An 18,411-nucleotide genomic window follows, 5' to 3' on the forward strand; every position below is an offset into this window, starting at 1 on the left:
TCTCTTAAACTGCTGAAAGGTTGTCTGTAGGCCTTCATTTTATTAGTTTTAAGATTTACTGTATAACATCTTATCTCCCACTTAGATACTAGCAGAATTATAACCTATGTGTGTTTATATAAAATAAATGTATTTGACTTTTACTGAACATATACAAGTAGGAATGCAAATTACTAGGCACCTACCACTACGTTTGGAATATTATCAATTTATTGTAATTTAGTAATTGTCTTTGAATTACTAAAGTTCTACACTAAAACTTTCCCAAAAAATCAAACTTGTTTGCTGATTAATCTGTATATATATATCTACATTTCTGTGCAGGAGGAACAAATGGAGAGTGACAGTGTCATTCCTCAAGATGTCACGGAAAACTGTGGTATGGATAAACATCTTGAAAAGGCTTCCTTTTCAAATAAAGAGTGTGGTTCTGTTTACGAAAACACTTCAAAAATACTGAGCAGTAATAATGATGCCAGGAAAAAAGCTTTAATTCCATCAAGGAAAACTTCAACTGAATGTGCATCTAGTGCAGAAAGTTCTGTTGTTGTCAGCAGTAGCTCAGTTTCTAATGCCACTATTTCTGGAGCTCCTCCACAGCCTACAAGTCGGAGGCAAACTTTTATTACCTTGGAGAAGTTTGATGGGTCAGAAAATAGACCTTTTAGCCCGTCTCCTTTGAATGACATGTCATCCACTGTTACAGTGAAAAGTAACCAGGAAAACAAGATTAAAACAGATATTCCACCAAAAGCAAAGCAAAGAGAAGTGACTCTTTCAAAATCAGATTCTGAAAAAACATCAAATGGAACTAAGAGATCAGGCCGGAGATTGGGTAAAGCTGAACAAACAGGGAATAAAAGGTCTAAGCCCTTAATGAAATCTGAAGAGGAGAAAAATATTCAGGAATCTATTGAAGGCATGGTAACCTTAGAAAATAACCCACCTGATTTGCTTAATGAAACAGAATGTGTATCAGATAATCAGGTTCATCTTTCTGAATCTACAGTGGAGTATGAAGATGCCAAGTTTAAACCAACAATAGAAAATGCTGTGTTATTGGAAACTAATGCCGTAGAAGAGAAAAATGTAAAAATTAATTTGGAATCCAAAGAAAATACACCCCCAGCAGTAATACCATCAGATCAAATGATAAATGAGGATAGTCAGGCTCAGATAACTCCAAATCAAAAAACGCTTAGACGATCTTCAAGGCGACGTTCAGAAATAGCAGAATCTACCACTGATAGCCAAAATAAAGAAAATAATCATCAAAAAAGGGAAAGACGTAAGGAAGAAGAAAAACCTCTTCAGAAGAATCCATTGCATATAAAAGATGATTTGTTACCTAAGCAAAAATTGATTTCTGAACAACTTATGCAGGAGAATTTAATTGAGAAAGGAAATAGTATACATGAGAAGAATTTTGGGGAAACTAGTGCTAATGCTGAAATTGACCAAAATAAAAGAAAGCCAGACCTTGAGAATATTAAGTCTGAAGGAGATAGTGCCCAGGACATTGCAGATAAGTCCTCGGAGAAACCAGTAAGGGGCCGAACACGGTATCAAACAAGAAGAGCATCTCAGGGTTTGCTTTCTAGCATTGAAAACTCAGAATCTGATAGTTCTGAGGCAAAAGAAGAAGGTTCTAGAAAGAAGAGATCTGGAAAATGGAAAAGCAAAAGCAACGACAGTGTTGACATTGAAGATCAAGAGGAGAAAATGGTAAAACAGGAGTCTATAAAAGCTGAAAATCAGACACATGATTATAAAGCAAGTTCAGAAGTAGATGTAGACATAAAGTCTCAGGTTTGTGAAAAGAAAGATGAAAGTAGTACTGCAGTACTTGAGGATTCTGCATCTTCAGATTTGTTGCAGATTTCTGATGATGTAGCAAATACATGTGAGGGGGAAAGTAAAACTACCAAATGTGCAGAATATTTTTTTACAAGTCCACCTGTGCCAGAGTCAAATCTAAGGACTAGAAATGCCAGTAAGAGATTACATAAGCGAGACTTTATTGATAATTATAGTGTAGAAGAGTCCTCAAAAATAGAGACATCAGACATTTCTTTGCTTTCTGAAAAATCTCTTCAAACACTTGAATGCCAGCATAAGAGAAGTAGGAGGGTGAGGAGATCTAAAAGTTGTGATTGCTGTGGGGAAAAATCACAGCCTCAGGAAAAGTCATTCTTTGGGTTCAAGAACACAGAAAATTATGATGTAAAGATTAGTGAAACAAAAAAGACAGATGTACAAACACCTGTAACTATATCAGAAACTTCTAAAGCTAATCTGTGTTCTGAAGTAAAATTTTTAGATGAGCACCACAGTGTGAATTTTCATTTGGGTATCAAAGAGGATAATGATACTATCAATGATTCATTAATTGTATCTGAAACTGAGTTGAAAGAAAATACCATTCAAGAAACTCTTCCTTCTGAAATAGTAAATTTTAAAGAGGAAACTTGTGGTATAGATTCTAGTGAAGTGAAGTCTCTTCAAAGTCAAGAGCCACCTAATAAAAAATTTAAAACTGTTGGCCCGTGTTTAGCTGATTCCAAAGATATTTCCCAGGAATGCTCTTTGGAAACTAAAGAAAAGCCAGAAGCTACCGTGGAACGGGAACTAAGTCTAGGTCATGTTGTTAATGTTGAAGAAAACGCATGTAATGTAACAAAATCCGATCTACAGAAAATAGAAGCCATGGAATTGGATATAAGAAATGATAAATCTGAAGCTAGTTTCTCTGAACAAGAGAGTGCCAAAACTGATATTTCTGAAGAAGCAACAACAGAGGAAAACAGTAGTAGTGGTGATGAATCTGAAGCAGAAACAGCTAAAAAACTGTATGCCAAAGAAGCAGCAACTGAGGAATTTAATTCAGGCATCAATGTTTCTGATAATACCACACCTATAACAGTGAGTGCTCAAACTGAGATGTCTGAACAAACAGCAGTTGGGGAACTAGATAGAGGAAGTGATGTGCCTGATTCAGGTTCATCTGAAGATATGAATGCTGAAATGGAAAATTGTGAAGAAACAGTGATTGGTGAGGTGAATGCTGAAACTGGCTATGTCAATAAAACAGAAGATGAGGACATGTCCATCAAAACCTCTGAACCTGAAGATGCTGAAACAAAAGGACTGAATGCAGAAATTGACAACATTGTGCCTGACACACTTGAAGTGAGCCCTGAAGAAGGAAAAGTTGACTGTAATAAAACTGAAACAAATACTGAACTCAGTAAACCTGAAGAAATAAAATTAGATGACAATCAAATGGTAGTGGGAAATGATATTTTACAGGAAGTTCACACATCAGAGAAAGTGGAGGAACCACCACAATCTCTGACATCTGAAACAGGTATCTCTGAACTGATAATAGAAGACAATAATGCATCTCCTCAAAAATTAACACAACTTGATCCTTCACTTGTGTCAGCAAATTACAGTCCTAGTGGAATGCAGACACGCTGTGTCTGGTCTCCTTTGGCTTCTCCATCCACCAGCATTTTAAAGAGAGGACTAAAAAGACCCCAAGAAGATGAGATCTCATCACCCGTTAACAAGGTAGGGAGAATGAAGCTGGATGTTTAGTGGTCCAATATTTGCTTGAAATATCTTGGCCATTCAGTGGCACCTGGTGAATGACAAAATATTAGAATTATGTGTTCACTCATTTTGTTAATTTACCATGGTGCTAGGAGAAAGACAAGTAGAAAGAAATGTTGAAAAAAAGAGACTAAAGCTCTTTAGATATTCTTTCATCTCATAACACTAAACTAAAGGTTTTATGCAACTGTGCATTATTGTTCACGTTTGGCAAAATTGGTAAGGCTCTCTTAAGATCTTTTCTGCTCCTCATTGTATATCACATGAGGAACAGATTTAGGAATTTAGGCAACACTGATTGCCATTGATAAAGCAAGTTTAGCATGTACTGTGTGTTGGGACACTGCTGTTTTACCTAGGTGTTTATATATAAACTCTTATTAGACTATATCTAATTAAAAGGAAAAAAAAATCTTGTTAGGCTGTACCTTTATCAGTTTGTGGATTTTTTTTTTTATCCCATCTTCTGAGCTAAATTATAGCTCCTTTAGTTTAGGAAACATGGATTATCTATATATCTGCTTTTGCCTTTTGGCCCTCTACCTTGCATATAGGTGTTGGATAAATGCATTAAAAAATGTAAAAAGGAAAAGTTACACGAACTACTCTAAACACGAACTCTAAACGTTCGGAAAAGGTGTGATGTTGGTATTTCTTAATTTTGAAATTGAACCTGTGCTGTAGCATACAATACATGTTTATGTATACAAGCATATGTATATTATACAAACATGACATCTTGCTTTTTGCCTTCAGCAAGCACATTTTGAAAACTTCCCTTCTTAATTCCTATTTCTATTACTTTTAGGAATTTTCAATTTTCCGAGATACATTGAAAATTCTGCTGAGAGTTCAGGGATTACCTGTTTAGGAAGACCTAACAGCTATTGAGTTTTTGTTTTCTCTTGTATATACTGTGTTTCCTCGAAAATAAGACCCTCCCATAAAATAAGCCTTAGCAGGATTTCTAAGCATTTGCGCAATATGAGCCCTACCCTGAAAATAAGACCTAATAATGGGCATGGCTATGCTGCGTATCTGCACAACCCATGCATTTTGTCACAGAGCAGTAAAGAAGATGAGCAGCCCTTCTCATCTACCCCATCGTGATAGCTACTATCTCAGAGGTGACCGGAAAGGTGCAGGCAGCCCCACCAACAAGGTCAGCTCCCCATGTCAGGTCCCGGCCATCCTGTGCATGCTGCAAGCTGAGGCTTTGAGGGGAAAATAACACATCCCCTGAAAAAAAAAGCCCGAGGTATCTTCTTGAGGAAAAATAAATATAAGAAAGACTGTCTTATTTTCAGGGAAACACAGTAGGTTATTCTTAGTTTTGAGAGTCTTTTTTTTTGTAAGTATTTTAAGTTTAATAAGCCATAGAAGTCCTTGAAAAGTTTATGAAGGTAAGAGTACATTAGGATTAATGTCTTTTTTTTTTTTTTAACTCCTTGGAATTTTTCTAGCCAAGATGTCTCTTTCTTCAATATACTACTTTAGATTATTACTAGAAATTAACTAGTTGCTTTTTGGTTGATAGTAGTTCATGCTTAATATTTATTTAGGCAATAGAACAACACATTGTAGTTTTCTGTAGCAGGTATGTATAAAATCTGCCCACTCTTGAGAATCAAGATCACAAGATAGGCCGGGCGCGGTGGCTCACGCCTGTAATCCTAGCTCTCTGGGAGGCCGAGGCGGGTGGATTGCTCAAGGTCAGGAGTTCGAAACCAGCCTGAGCAAGAGCAAGACCCCGTCTCTACTATAAATAGAAAGAAATTAATTGGCCAACTAATATATATACAAAAAATTAGCCGGGCATGGTGGCGCATGCCTGTAGTCCCAGCTACTTGGGAGGCTGAGGCAGGAGGGTTGCTTGAGCCAGGAGTTTGAGGTTGCTGTGAGCTAGGCTGACGCCATGGCACTCACTCTAGCCTGGGCAACAAAGTAAGACTCTGTCTCAAAAAAAAAAAAAAAAAAGATCACAAGATATATAAAAACATATTAATGGTATAAGAGTGCTCAATGTGTATTTATATCAAATAGTTGAATCAATGAAGACACTGTAGGAATTTAGACCAAAATTACTTGAAGCTGGGTGTAAGAAAGACAAAAATTGCTACCCAATTTCTGTCACTCTGATGGTAACCTCAAAGAATTTAGAACAGAGATTAGTAAGACATAGCAGAGACCAGTTACTTGTTTTTAACCTCTTCATCCTGTTCTTTCCAGTTTGTTTAGTAAGCACATTAAGATTACTAGAGTCAGATTATACAATTTTAACTGCCATGTGCAATTTCATTAAGTTTCTACTTCTGTCCCTGTTTCATACAGTCTTTAGTGTTATATACAAAGACAGTTTAAAACCTAGATAATTAGGTATTGCAAAAGTAGTCACCAGGAAAACAACTACTATGTGCAGTTGGCTTCTAATGAAATAAATTCAGCTTCTCAGTCCATGTTATATTAAGTAACCTTATAATGAGGATTTATGGCTTTATTTTTTAAAACTTTAATTTTCTTAAGTAAAAACCTCCTGACCCTATGTTTTCAGGTTCGCCGTGTCTCCTTTGCAGATCCAATATACCAAGCAGGATTGGCAGATGACATTGATAGACGGTGCTCTATTATTAGGTCCCATTCTTCAAATAGTTCCCCCATAGTAAAAAGTGTTAAAACTTCTCCTACTGCACAGTCTAAGGTAAGCTATAGGTTTTACGTGTACGTATATGGATATAGACACAGAATTGTATGTCCATGATTTGTCTTGGAATGAACTGTTTGAGAAACAGCTTCTTTGGGATGCATTCTTTTGTAAGAACATGGTAAGCAGACATGAAGAAAAGAGGTGGTAAGAGACAGTGATGGTCCAGCAAGTAATTGATTAGGTAGTAGATTATAATGTTTTCTGAAATTATAAAAAAAATGATTGCAGTTTAAGTTGTGAAAATAAAATTGTAAAATTATAGTTATCTAGGGTTCTGAGGTTTTTTTTTTCTCTCTCCTTTCTTCTGTCTAGCATAATACCACTTCAATCAAAGGATTTCTGTCCCCAGGATCACGTAGCCCTAAATTTAAGAGCTCAAAGAAGTGTTTAGTAAGAAGTGCTTTAGTTTTCACATAACTTTATATTTTCACGTTCAGTCGGGTGACCTCTATTTAACGGTTTTTGAAATTTGTTCAAGATTACAGAAATGACCAAAGAATCCATGCCATGCCCAACAGAAAGTGTTTACCCCGCTTTGGTGAACTGTGTCGCACCAGTTGACATCATTTTACCTCAGATTACGTCTAACATGTGGTGAGTGATTATTTAGGCTTCTGGCTTATATTCCAAGGTGCCACTTATTTAAGAGAAATATTTGAATGGTCAGGGTTCTCATAGTTAGAATTGATTGACATGCCCTCCTCCTGCACACCTTTTTTTTTTTTAAGAGGTAAATAAAAATGTGACTAGGAAGGTGGGCCAGATAGGATAAGTATTACCTTACTGCTCTAATATAATAAGAGAAGTGTGCAGGTGCTGTGCTGAACCCTAATCATTTATTATCTCATTTAGTCCTAATATAAACCTTGTAAGGAATATGAATATTATTTCCACTTTATATGAAGATTATCACCACAGTCACACAGCTAATGTGATCATGTATAGGAAGAATGAGGTTCACATATATAAAACTTGTGCATGAGCTCTTTTTGGTTTTGTTTTGTTTCATTTTGTTTTGAGACAGAGTCTCACACTGTTGCCCAGGCTAGAGTGCTGTGGTGTCGGCCTAGATCACAGCAGCCTCAAACTCCTGGGCTCAAGTGATCCTCCTGCCTCAGCCACCTGAGTAGCTGGGAATACAGGCATGCGCCACCATGCCCGGCTAATTTTTTCTGTAATTTTTAGTTGGCCAATTAACTTCTTTCTATTTTTAGTAGAGACGGGGTCTCACTCTTGATCAGGCTGGTTTCGAACTCCTGACCTTGAGTGTCCCTCCCGCCTCGGCCTCCCAGAGTGCTAGGATTATAGGTGTGAGTCACCATACGCAGCCTTTGTTTTGTTTTTAATGAAAGGTTTATTTCCTTAATTCGAATCTTGGAAAATTAAATGCTTGTGCCTAGACTGTTCCAGATTACTGTATCTCAATTAAATAAATAGTTTCAAGTGATTTGTGATGCCTTGAGATAATTTTTATTTAATTGAATTATCACACTGCCCTATCATGTGTCAGACATACCAAATCATTTCTTTTTTGGGGGTTGGGGAGAAGACAGAGTTCTCTCTGTCACGTAGGCTAGAGTAGTATAGTGGCACAATCATAGCTAATAGCTCACTGTAGGTTTATTTTTGTTTTATTTTTTAAGACACAGGGTCTTACTTTGTTGCCCAGGCTGGTCTTGAATTCCTGGACCCTAAGGGATCCTACCATCTGAGCCTCCCAAAGTGCTCGGATTACAGGCATGAGCCACTGTGCCCAGCCCTGAGTCTATTACTGATTAAAGAAATTGGGGAGAGGGAAATTAAAAGGAGTATAGATAGGTTAGGTTAAGAGAGGTAAAAAAAACTAGTGAGGAGCCTGAGCTGTGAGCTCGGTAGCATAACAGGTTTTGTCTTCCTATCCTACCTGTCCATGTTTATGACCCACCGATTAGAAAGCTGTTATATATACTTATGGAAATCTGGGAATCATTTGTATTAAAGAGAATAATGTGTGTAAAACATGAGGTATGCTATATAGCCTTAGTTTGTTTCCAGTGCTATTGCTTACACCAGTCATACACATTAGAACCAGATTTTATTTTAAATGAAATGTATGTATACTTATCCTCACTGTGAGGCTAGATAGGCCTATGTAAACAAACTCAGTTATAATTGAGCTTAAGAGGGGAATCCAACTAGATTAGCTCTTGGAAAAATAGCATGTAAATAAAACTCTATAATTATTTTTTCCTTTTACTCTTATTTTTTGTTCAGGGCAAGAGGCCTGGGACAGCTCATTAGAGCCAAGAACATAAAAACAATTGGTGATTTGAGTACTCTTACAGCATCTGAAATAAAAACTCTTCCTATTCGTTCTCCAAAAGTGTCCAATGTAAAAAAAGCTCTCAGAATATATCATGAGCAGCAGGTAAAAACTTAGATGTTAGTTTGAAATGTGTATTAATAAGTAATATAGCACTATGCAGAAGTTAGTTAAACTGTTCTTGCTTAAAAGCCCATTTTATGGTGCCTTACCCCTAGTCAGGAGTAACTTAAAAGATCACTTTGTAATGGTCCAGAGAAATTGCTCGTTTAGTTTTGTACTGTTTTTACGTAGTGCACTTCAGGGTGGTTTTTAAATTATCTTCTTTGAATTCTGTTCTATCCCCTTTCCTCATTCATTTCCATTTGATAATTGAGTCCATGGCTACTATTGCCAAAACCATAGATATTCAAATCTAAACTTAAACAAAAACCTTACAAATTTGTGGGTCACAGTATTTTGATTTTGATGTCTAGCACATTTGTGACTTCTTTTTCTTACTTGTTCTTCCTGTCAACATTTTGTATGTAAACATTTTTGGTGATGACATTTTTCAAGATTCAGATGAAAGCTAAGATTCTTCCCCCCTCTAAATGTATATAATTTCAGAAGGATTCGCAGACTCTCCTAAAACCCATTCAGAGTTCCTCTCTATTCATTGACACTGCAAGCTGAATGTCCCTTATCCAAAATGTGTAGGACCAGAAATGTTTTGGGTTCCAGATTTTTTCAAATTTTGGAATATTTGCACCATACAGTTATTTATGGGTTGAACCTCCCTAATCTGGGAATCCAAAATATTCCAATGAGCCTTTCCTTTGAGAATTATGTCCAAAAGTGCTAAAAAAATTTTGGGTTTTGAATTTTTGGATTAGGTATATTTAACCTGTATTGGAAGTCATGAACAAATGAAAAATAGAATACGTTAAGGGTGAAAGGCAGTGTTGTTCTTCTATAATAGAATTTTGTTAAGCTGGTTTTTGCCAGCTACTGAAGACATCTGCTGTATTCTTGAAAGTCCTTGATTTTGTATTAGTTTTTTTGTGGTCTCCAAAAAACATCTGTTAACCAGTTATTCATAAATCAAAAACTATACTAGTAATTTTCAGACTCATAGATCAAGAGTTTAGTTTCTAAATTATTTTCTCATTCAGTTTCCATGAGCCCTGGGAAAATGTATGTGTGCATGCGCAACAGCTGTATTAAGATATACTTCACATATTATAAAATTCAGCTACCTATAAGTGTACAATTTTAAATGGTCTTTAGTATATTCACACAGTTAAATAATCCTCCCCATGATCTAGTTTTGGAACATAATTTTTGTCACACAAAGAAGAAACCCTGACCCCATTAGCTATCACTCCTCATCTCACCCCCTCAGCCATAGGAAATCACTAATTTACTTTCTGTTTGGATTTGCCTATTGTGGACATTTTATAAAAAGTGGGGCCATACAACCTGTGATCTTTTGTGACTGGCTTCTTTCACTTAGCATAATGTTTTCAAGATTTATCCCTGTTGTAGTATGTCAGAATTTCCTTACTTTTAAAGAATATATTTTCAGCATTTATTTATTCATTCATTCATTTTATTACTCTGAATGTATAATTAAGGTGAAGTCTCGTGGACTAGAAGAAATTCCAGTTTTTGATATTTCTGAAAAAACAGTAAATGGAATCGAAAATAAATCTCTCTCTCCTGATGAAGAAAGACTTGCCTCAGGTATATTTTAGCAAAGGGGGATAGCTTACTTTCTTGACGAAATGTTTTGTTATTATGCTTTTAGTTTCATTTGATCATGTCTTGTTAATAGGACAGGGCTTTTTTGTGCTTGATGCCAAGTTTATGAAAAATAACTGATTTAACTTCAAGTGTGTCTGATTGTTTTTCTCTTTTTGTCAGCTTCTAGCCCGTAAAGTTCTCGAATAAAGATATTTCTTTATTAGCACAGAATAATAAGCTATGGTAGATTTTTCTTTTGCCTTATTCCCTTGAAGAACAGGAGGACCTCAGCTGGCTCTCTCAGTTTGAAACCTAGGCACTTAAACTTTTTGTTAACTTAGAGGATGATGTAAATAATGTAATTTTTTTCTAGTATAGATTTACTTGGTTTTTTTTTCTCTTTTAGATTTGATTGATCCTGTTAATTTAGAAACTCCATTATCTAAAAATCTTGTGGCACAGATCAGTGCCCTTGCTCTTCAACTGGATTCAGAAGATCTCCATAATTATTCAGGAAGCCAGCTATTTGAAATGCACGAGAAGCTAGGTAGTATGGCAAACTCTATAATAAAAAATCTACAGTCACGTTGGAAGTCACCAGCCCATGAAAATTCTATTTAGTATTTTAAGAGGAAATTGACGTTTTTTTAAAAACATCACTGGATTTTCTTGATTGATAAAACAAGTTCTGAAATATAGCACAATTTAAAAGAGACTGTTTGCAAAGTTGGTAGCATTTCAAACTCTGAAGGATAGTGACTTATTATGTAAGTTCAATTTTGTAAGTTTATTATGTAAAATCTCCCCCCACCCCACCCCCCATATAATGTATTTTCTTGGCTGCTATGCGTAGTTTTTCAAGAAATTTAATTATCTTACAGAGATGTGAAAGCAAAAACTAGAAACAGAAGCATACGTTTTATTTCACACTTTCTTAAACTCATGCATATTCTGGTGAAATATGTAATATAAAATACTTTAAAGTTGAAAATTTTTATTTGAATTTTTTGCTAAACGGATAAAGGTGTTTATATTTGATTTTTTTTTTTTTTTAATTCATTTTTGTTGTGCCTGAGGTTTAGGAAATATATTCTCGGTAAGACACCTCGAACAAGATGCAAAAGAATTGGAACTTTGCCCACAGATGTCAACTTATTGGACAGCTTTTGAGAAAAATGCCTAAAGTTTCAACTTCTGGGGGTTAAAATATTAGTGCAGAATTTACTAAGATTCCATTCATTTGCATTAGCAAATATTTGTGCAACAGCATTTGCCTATGAAAATTCTTAGAGACACATAGTTTTCATTTATAAATGCATGACTGTACATTGTGTATAGATGACCATGTTTTTAATTTATAAATTTCAGTCTTCGTTAATTGCATGGATTTTTCTGCAGCTTCTTGTGAATAGTTTTGTTTAATAGAAACATTTTGTATATATTAAATACTGAGGTATCAATATGGACAGTAGAAGTGCTTCATGGGCTTGCTGCAGATATTTGTAGAATTCTGTATCTACAAATAAAACAACAAATAGTTTTCTACTTAGTTAATAGTCAAAAACATGAGTTTATTTTCTGAAAGTATCCAGAAAACGAGTAAAATTATACAAATGAGAAAAAGTTACACGACAACTTTGCTATTCATACCCTTACGTTTTTTTCATTTGGTTTGGAAGAGGGTATCAGCCACTAGAAAGTGTGCCTTGTTACATTTCTTCTTAATGGAATGTTAGTTTGAATATTTTCATTGCAAATTAGACAATAAGACATCTAGGATTTACCTGCTTTTTTCCAGCCTATACCTAAAAGCAAACTTGGAAGAAATTTGAAACTGTTCTTTTTTTATATTTGTATGTTTTGTTTTGAAAAATAGGGTATATGTAATTAAAATATTTGTAAATTTTACCAGCTAGTATTAGTGCCTGACTTCCCATATTTGTTTCGTCTTTTTAACTGAGAATATATTTTACTTGTTCTGTGAATAGAATGAGTGAATGATCTCAGTTTTCACTTTATTTAGAACCTAATTCCTCCTTAAAAAGGCACATATTTCTACAGCAAGTTATAGAAAGTTTCATCTTTGTGCCTAGTCACTTCTATATTCAGCAGGAGTGTTAGCATCTTTTTCATAATCGTAAGTCCATCACCATTACAAATATTTTTGAATCTTTCTAAGTATGATATTCATATACCGAGATGGCTTTATAAAGAAATTCTGGGATGATTAAACTAAGGATTATAGCTTGAAGAAATAACTAATGAAAAATACTGATTTTTTAAGAACAATTATAATTGTGGTTTACATTGTTTATCATTTATTTCCCAAATTATATTGAATAGTACAGAGGCACATGAGTTTTTAGGGAACCAGGTGTGAACAAGAAAGGGTATGCGTGTTTGAGGGCAGGGGATGGGGTAGGGTACTTTAATGCAGTTTAGAGTTAAAATTATAGCTTGTTTCATGACTACATGCCTTAAAATTTGTGTGAACTAAACTTATTTGCTGGTTGAAAGATGTTCTTGTAAAGCTGAACAGTGCAGTAGAAAATGTGACCAAAATGATTACTGTTTACTCAAATCACTGAATTTGATAGAAGCACATGCATTAATTTAAAAAACATTGTATTCCAGCAAAGTTGTATTTAAATACATTATTTGAGGGCATAGACCAGCTTGCTAAATCTTTGTTGTTGCTATGGTTATAAGCGTATATTTAAGGTACCTTATTTTCAATGTTCTTGCCTTAAAATTTTCCACAGCTTTTCCCCTGAATAATTCCTGAATAGCAAAACGTTAATATTCCTTGATCAGTTCCACTGTGTTGTTTCACTATTAAAATGGAGCCTGTTTTTTCAAATCTTTTCTAATGGTTAATAAAACACATGGCAAATATAACTAAGAACACTTAACATGTTTTCTTAATTATTTTATGCATTTTTTAAAAATCTAGTGGCATGTAGAAGTGTAGTGTAATTTTTCATATCTATGAAATCTATTTTAAGTTTCATAGTGGATTTAAATTTTCAGTATTATTTCAGTGAGATTATTATTAAAGATGCTATGCCACTTGAACAAGTTTGAAAGCCATTGTTGAATGGTATAAAGCCTTTCTCTAATTCCAAGTAGTATAGGATTGAGTAAGGGTAAATAATGTTATTGCATAACACAGTCAAAAAATAGGATTTAAATCTGAACATTTTGATTGATTCTGACATTGCCCATGGATTCTTTTTTTCTATACAGGTTGAAAGTAGTCAGGGATTCCATGTTTAAGCATCATTAAAATGTCAAGAATAAGTGTCAGGGCAAGAAACAAAATTAGGGGAACATAAATATATAGGTGAGTTTTTCTAAGGTAAAAGAATGAAAATAATTAAAAATAAGTGGTATTTAAAAAGCTGTCTCAGTCTAAATTTCAGAGAAAGTATAAATGAGCTAGTATTTTCCCTTAAAGCCATTCCTTCTAACTTTAATTCAGTAAGAAAGGCCTAACTGTCTTCTTATTCTGCTAGTGTCTGGACTGCATTTGTAGTAAGTAGATATACCTAAGAGGCTTCAGGCTGTGAATTAGGTTTTGATAACTGAAGCAGATTTAAATACTTAGAATTATTGCCACATATTATAAAAGCTAGACATAACTTTTTCAAGTGTATGAATTGGAGATAAAGACTGATCTTGAAGTCTTCAAACTAAAGTTCAAAAATTTTAAGAAAGTAAAATATGGAAGATCTATTTTTTTAATAGGCAATTAAAGATATGTAATAAGGAACCTTATTACTAAAGCAGATTAAAGTGCTTTCTTGTGAATATTTGTGGATTATGTTCTCATTTTTGTTTTGGGTTTTTTTTTATTATTTTTCTTTTTCTTTGTTCCACCCCCCCCCATAGGAAATGAGAAAATGTAGCAGCATCATTTTTGTTAATATGAAAGTAGATTTTCAAATATTTAGAAATACATTCAGTCTCTAAATCTTGCCTTATATTATGGATCTTCCATTATTTTATTAATAAACATTGAAAACATAACACTACTCCAAGGTTAATTTGGCAGTTAAGTTAGTAATACCATAATGAAGAAGTCATATCGGACAGACATGCCCTGTCATTTTACTGAAGACCTCTGATGACTTAATTTGATGGTTGAAAATTCCTGCTTCATTGCAAAGTGGAGTTTGAAAGATAGAGTTGGATAATTTGATTCTCTAAAAGTGTGTTTTTCTTGGAATTCTCAAGATGTTCAGTTTCCTTGCATATTTAAATACCTTGTTTGTAAGAAATGCCTTCATTCAAAGCACTAAAGAAAATTAGCTAAAAGTTAAGTAATGGATTTTAAAAATTGGCTTATCAAAATTGATTGATAGGTTTATCTATTAAACAAATTGGATTTTGTGATTTCTGATGATCTGGTTAATATGTCTGTTATGTGCCAGGCTTTATATATTGCTTTTTAAAAGTAGCCATTTAAAATATGAGTCATTCAGGATTGAAGAGCTATAGATATTTAATATAGTTGACCAACAGAATTAGGAGAATTTACTCAGTTCTTAGAATAGAATGTTAAAATTTCCAGTGTCTTCACCCTTTTTTTCCTTTATTCTAAACCTTTCTCTCTCCAAAGAACAGTTAAAAACCAAATATGGCACACAGTAAGCTGTAAATACTTACTCCCTTGGAAGATGCCATTAGTATAAAAGATAACCTCACCCCTTACCTGAGACTGTAAAATTGAAGGCATATTTTCAGTTATTGATGTCACAAGTAAGAAAAAAAATCTGTGTAAATTTTGTACTCAGAGGAAATGTTATTTTGGCCACAGTGTGCCTATTTATAATAGTGAATAAAAGCTAAGCTTACTAGACAGCAGGTTTATATGCTGATAGGAAGTGATACACTGAGAAGTAATACGATGAAGACAAGAGGAAAGGCATATTGATAAGAAATCTTAACAGTGCATGGTCCATTTAGTATAGGGGCGAGCAGTCTTATACACTTTGAAAATAGCTGATAGCCAGTGGTCCCTGAGAGCTTTTCTATACATAACACAGTACCATAATTGATGTTCACAAATACTCTGAGTGATTATTAAAAATATACATTGTTAACTTAATACTCTGCTTCCTTCAAAGCAGTTAATAATTTCCATTAAAAGGCAGCTTTATTTCTTAAATGGATGAAGGACATATAACTAGGAAGTCAAAATAATGTCTCATGGAACTGAAAATGGAATATAGTATAACAACTATTTTAATACTAATTGAATAGTTAAAGTGCCTAAAGAATTTATTTTTATAGAATAGGACTTTTCTAAAAGGAAATGACATTAAGAGCAGAATCAGTTTTGAGTATAGCAACTGAAGCAGTCTTAACTAGGAAGGTTTTTTACAGAGCAGGGGTCAGCAGACTACCTGTTGTTTGTGCTACCCATGAACACAGCCATGCTTATTTACATATTATCTGTGGCTGCTTTCATGCTACAATGGCTGAGTATAGTAGTATGAAAGAGACTGTATGGCCTGCAAGACCTAAAATATTTACAAAGTTTGTCAATCCCTGTTACAGAGGATGATTTTGCTTATACTTGGCATGTAGTCAGTTTGGTTATTTGCTTCTTGCTGGCGGATGGCATCTTGATTGGTTAATTTGTTATACCCCTATTAGATTTTATTTGATAAAATGTGTTCCCCTGATTTCATTTATTTCTTCTACTGTTGCTCAAATACATATGTACAAGGAGATGCTAGTACTTTCTAAGTATACTTGTTTCTCCTACCTAAACTCTCAAACTATAGTTATGTTATTTGCCATGTTGTTAAGGAAACTTGATGGTCTGAGGGAAAGGTGTCTGGCACTATATAAGTTAAATCACAACTGTGAAATAAATTGGGTACAGGAGTTTGCTTTCTGAGCTGATGAGTTATTAGTTGCTTTCAACCTATCTTCACACTACCTCCTATGGATAGACCTAACTGATATGCACTTAGAAAAAGACTGATAGAAGCCAAATCAGTCATTTATTAACCGTATAATATTTTTGAACCCATCACTTGGTAAACTCTTCCTAAGAGAGCCTAGTTTTACATTCACAAAATATTTATATTTGATAAGTCTTAAAATGATTTAAGTTGAAACTTAAGAAGTACCCGTTCATTCCTCGCTTATCTGCACTAGTAGATGTGAAATAATGGTGCAGTTTTATTTGATTGTGTAATGCTTTATATAACGTTTGAAGCAGACCTACACTTACAGGTAGTATTTCTGGTTCACTATGAATATGTCAGGAGAATCTATGTATGATCCATAATAAAACCTTTCATGAACCATTGAGAGTTGACTGTTACCACTTGCCAAATGAAACTGGATATTGCAACACTTTTTAAGAAATGCACTTTTACCTGAAAAATAAAACTATAAAAGTGAAATTCTGGTGCTTGTTTTTATTTGCTACATTTGGAGGGTTTCGTTTTGTTGTTTGTTTTAGTGAGATCTGAAATTAGTATGAATAGTATAATTCAAATACCAACATAAAGTGAATATTGTATCCCTCCGCAAACACGATTCATAGTCTTTTGCTCATTCATATTCTTTTGCCCCTTTTATGGCCCACTTTTTAACCACAGAGGTTCTCTGATTTATTCATGGTTCTGTGGGTTCCACAGACTTGAGACCGGGTTTCTCTGTTGCCCAGGCTGGAGTGTAGTAGCGTCGTCATAGCTCACTGCAACCTCAAACTCTTGGGCTCAAGTGATCCTCTCTCCTCAGCCTCCTGGGTAGCTGGGACTACTGGTGCTTGCCACCGTGCCCAGCTAATTTTTCTATTTTTTGTAGAAATGGGGGTCTTGCTCAAGCTGGTTTCACTGCTGGCACAAGTCCACCAAGCCCCTACATTGTACTCAAGGCTCCCAGTGTGATTCACTGGGGCCTTTGCAAACAGGGTAGGCCAAAAAGGGTCAACACTTATACCAAGTGTTTTTTTTTTTTTTTTTTTTTTGAGACAGAGTCTCACTTTGTTGCCCAGGCTAGAGTGAGTGCCGTGGCGTCAGCCTAGCTCACAGCAACCTCAAACTCCTGGGCTCAAGCGATCCTTCTGCCTCAGCCTCCCAAGTAGCTGGGACTACAGGCATGCGCCACCATGCCCGGCTAATTTTTTTATATATATATCAGTTGGCCAATTAATTTCTTTGTATTTATAGTAGAGACGGGGTCTCGCTCTTGCTCAGGCTGGTTTTGAACTCCTGACCTTGAGCAATCCGCCCGCCTCAGCCTCCCAAGAGCTAGGATTACAGGCGTGAGCCACCGCGCCCGGCTTATACCAAGTGTTTTAATGGGACATTATTCTTCATGACAGTCACATCTTGCAGAATGAGGGCCTAATATAATAGGTGCAAAAGCTAGCTTGGAGATGGAGGCCTTAGTTGGCTAATGGCCAGGTGAAGTGAAGGTCTCACCTCAGTATGGCCTTAGCTGCCTCAGAAGGACTGAGCAAGCACCTTCATGACAGCTAAGGAAAAGCTTTATAATTTTAAAAGGAAGTAAACTGTATGTTGGAAGATACTGTATTAGTTTACTAAGACTGCTATCAGTACCACAAACCAAATGACTTAAATGACAGAACTGTACTGTCTCAGTTCTGGATGCATAAGTCTTGAGATAGGGTAACAGCAGGGTTGGTTCCTTCTATGGGCTGGTTGTGAGGAAGAATCCGTCCCATGCATCCCCCATAGCTAGCTTTCTGGTAGTTTGCTGGTAATATTTGCATTTCTGGCATGTAGAAGCAAGTCCCAGTCCTCATCTTCACGTTAATTTTCTTCCTGTTTATTTGTCAAAATTTCTCCTTTTTCTAAAGACACCAGGTCTGCTGGATGAGGGCTCACCATAATGACCTCATCTTAACTAATAGCATCTGTAACAACCCCATTTCCAAATAGGGTCAACATTTTGAGGCACTGGGATTTAGGGCTTAAACATGATTTTTGTGGGAACACAAAAACTCATAACACGTTTGAGTGTGAGATTTGGATCAGGTATGCCCCATAAATGTAACTTCTCCCTTTTATAACCTCTT

General features: G+C 35.2%; 1 protein-coding gene across 6 annotated transcripts in view; it reads left to right on the forward strand.

Moving 5' to 3' along the window:
- The window catches only part of RIF1 (replication timing regulatory factor 1), a 56,597-nt gene extending 39,829 nt beyond the window's left edge, over positions 1-16,768 (forward strand). For 4 of the 6 annotated variants that reach the window (XM_012779972.3, XM_012779974.3, XM_076005519.1 and 1 more), the window contains 7 exons: positions 325-3,573; positions 6,167-6,313; positions 6,632-6,709; positions 6,798-6,913; positions 8,573-8,726; positions 10,238-10,346; positions 10,753-16,768. In XM_012779972.3, the coding sequence (XP_012635426.2) occupies positions 325-3,573; positions 6,167-6,313; positions 6,632-6,709; positions 6,798-6,913; positions 8,573-8,726; positions 10,238-10,346; positions 10,753-10,967 (4,068 nt within the window). In that variant the 3' untranslated portion in view covers positions 10,968-16,768. Of the gene's footprint in view, positions 1-324; positions 3,574-6,166; positions 6,606-6,631; positions 6,710-6,797; positions 6,914-8,572; positions 8,727-10,237; positions 10,347-10,752 lie in introns of those variants that run through there. The other 2 variants (XM_012779975.3, XM_076005521.1) reach the window with 2 other exon arrangements.
- Positions 16,769-18,411: the final 1,643 nt, after the last annotated feature.

This window comes from Microcebus murinus, chromosome 8, assembly GCF_040939455.1.
Source record: "Microcebus murinus isolate Inina chromosome 8, M.murinus_Inina_mat1.0, whole genome shotgun sequence".
NCBI classification, from domain to species: Eukaryota; Metazoa; Chordata; class Mammalia; order Primates; family Cheirogaleidae; genus Microcebus; species Microcebus murinus.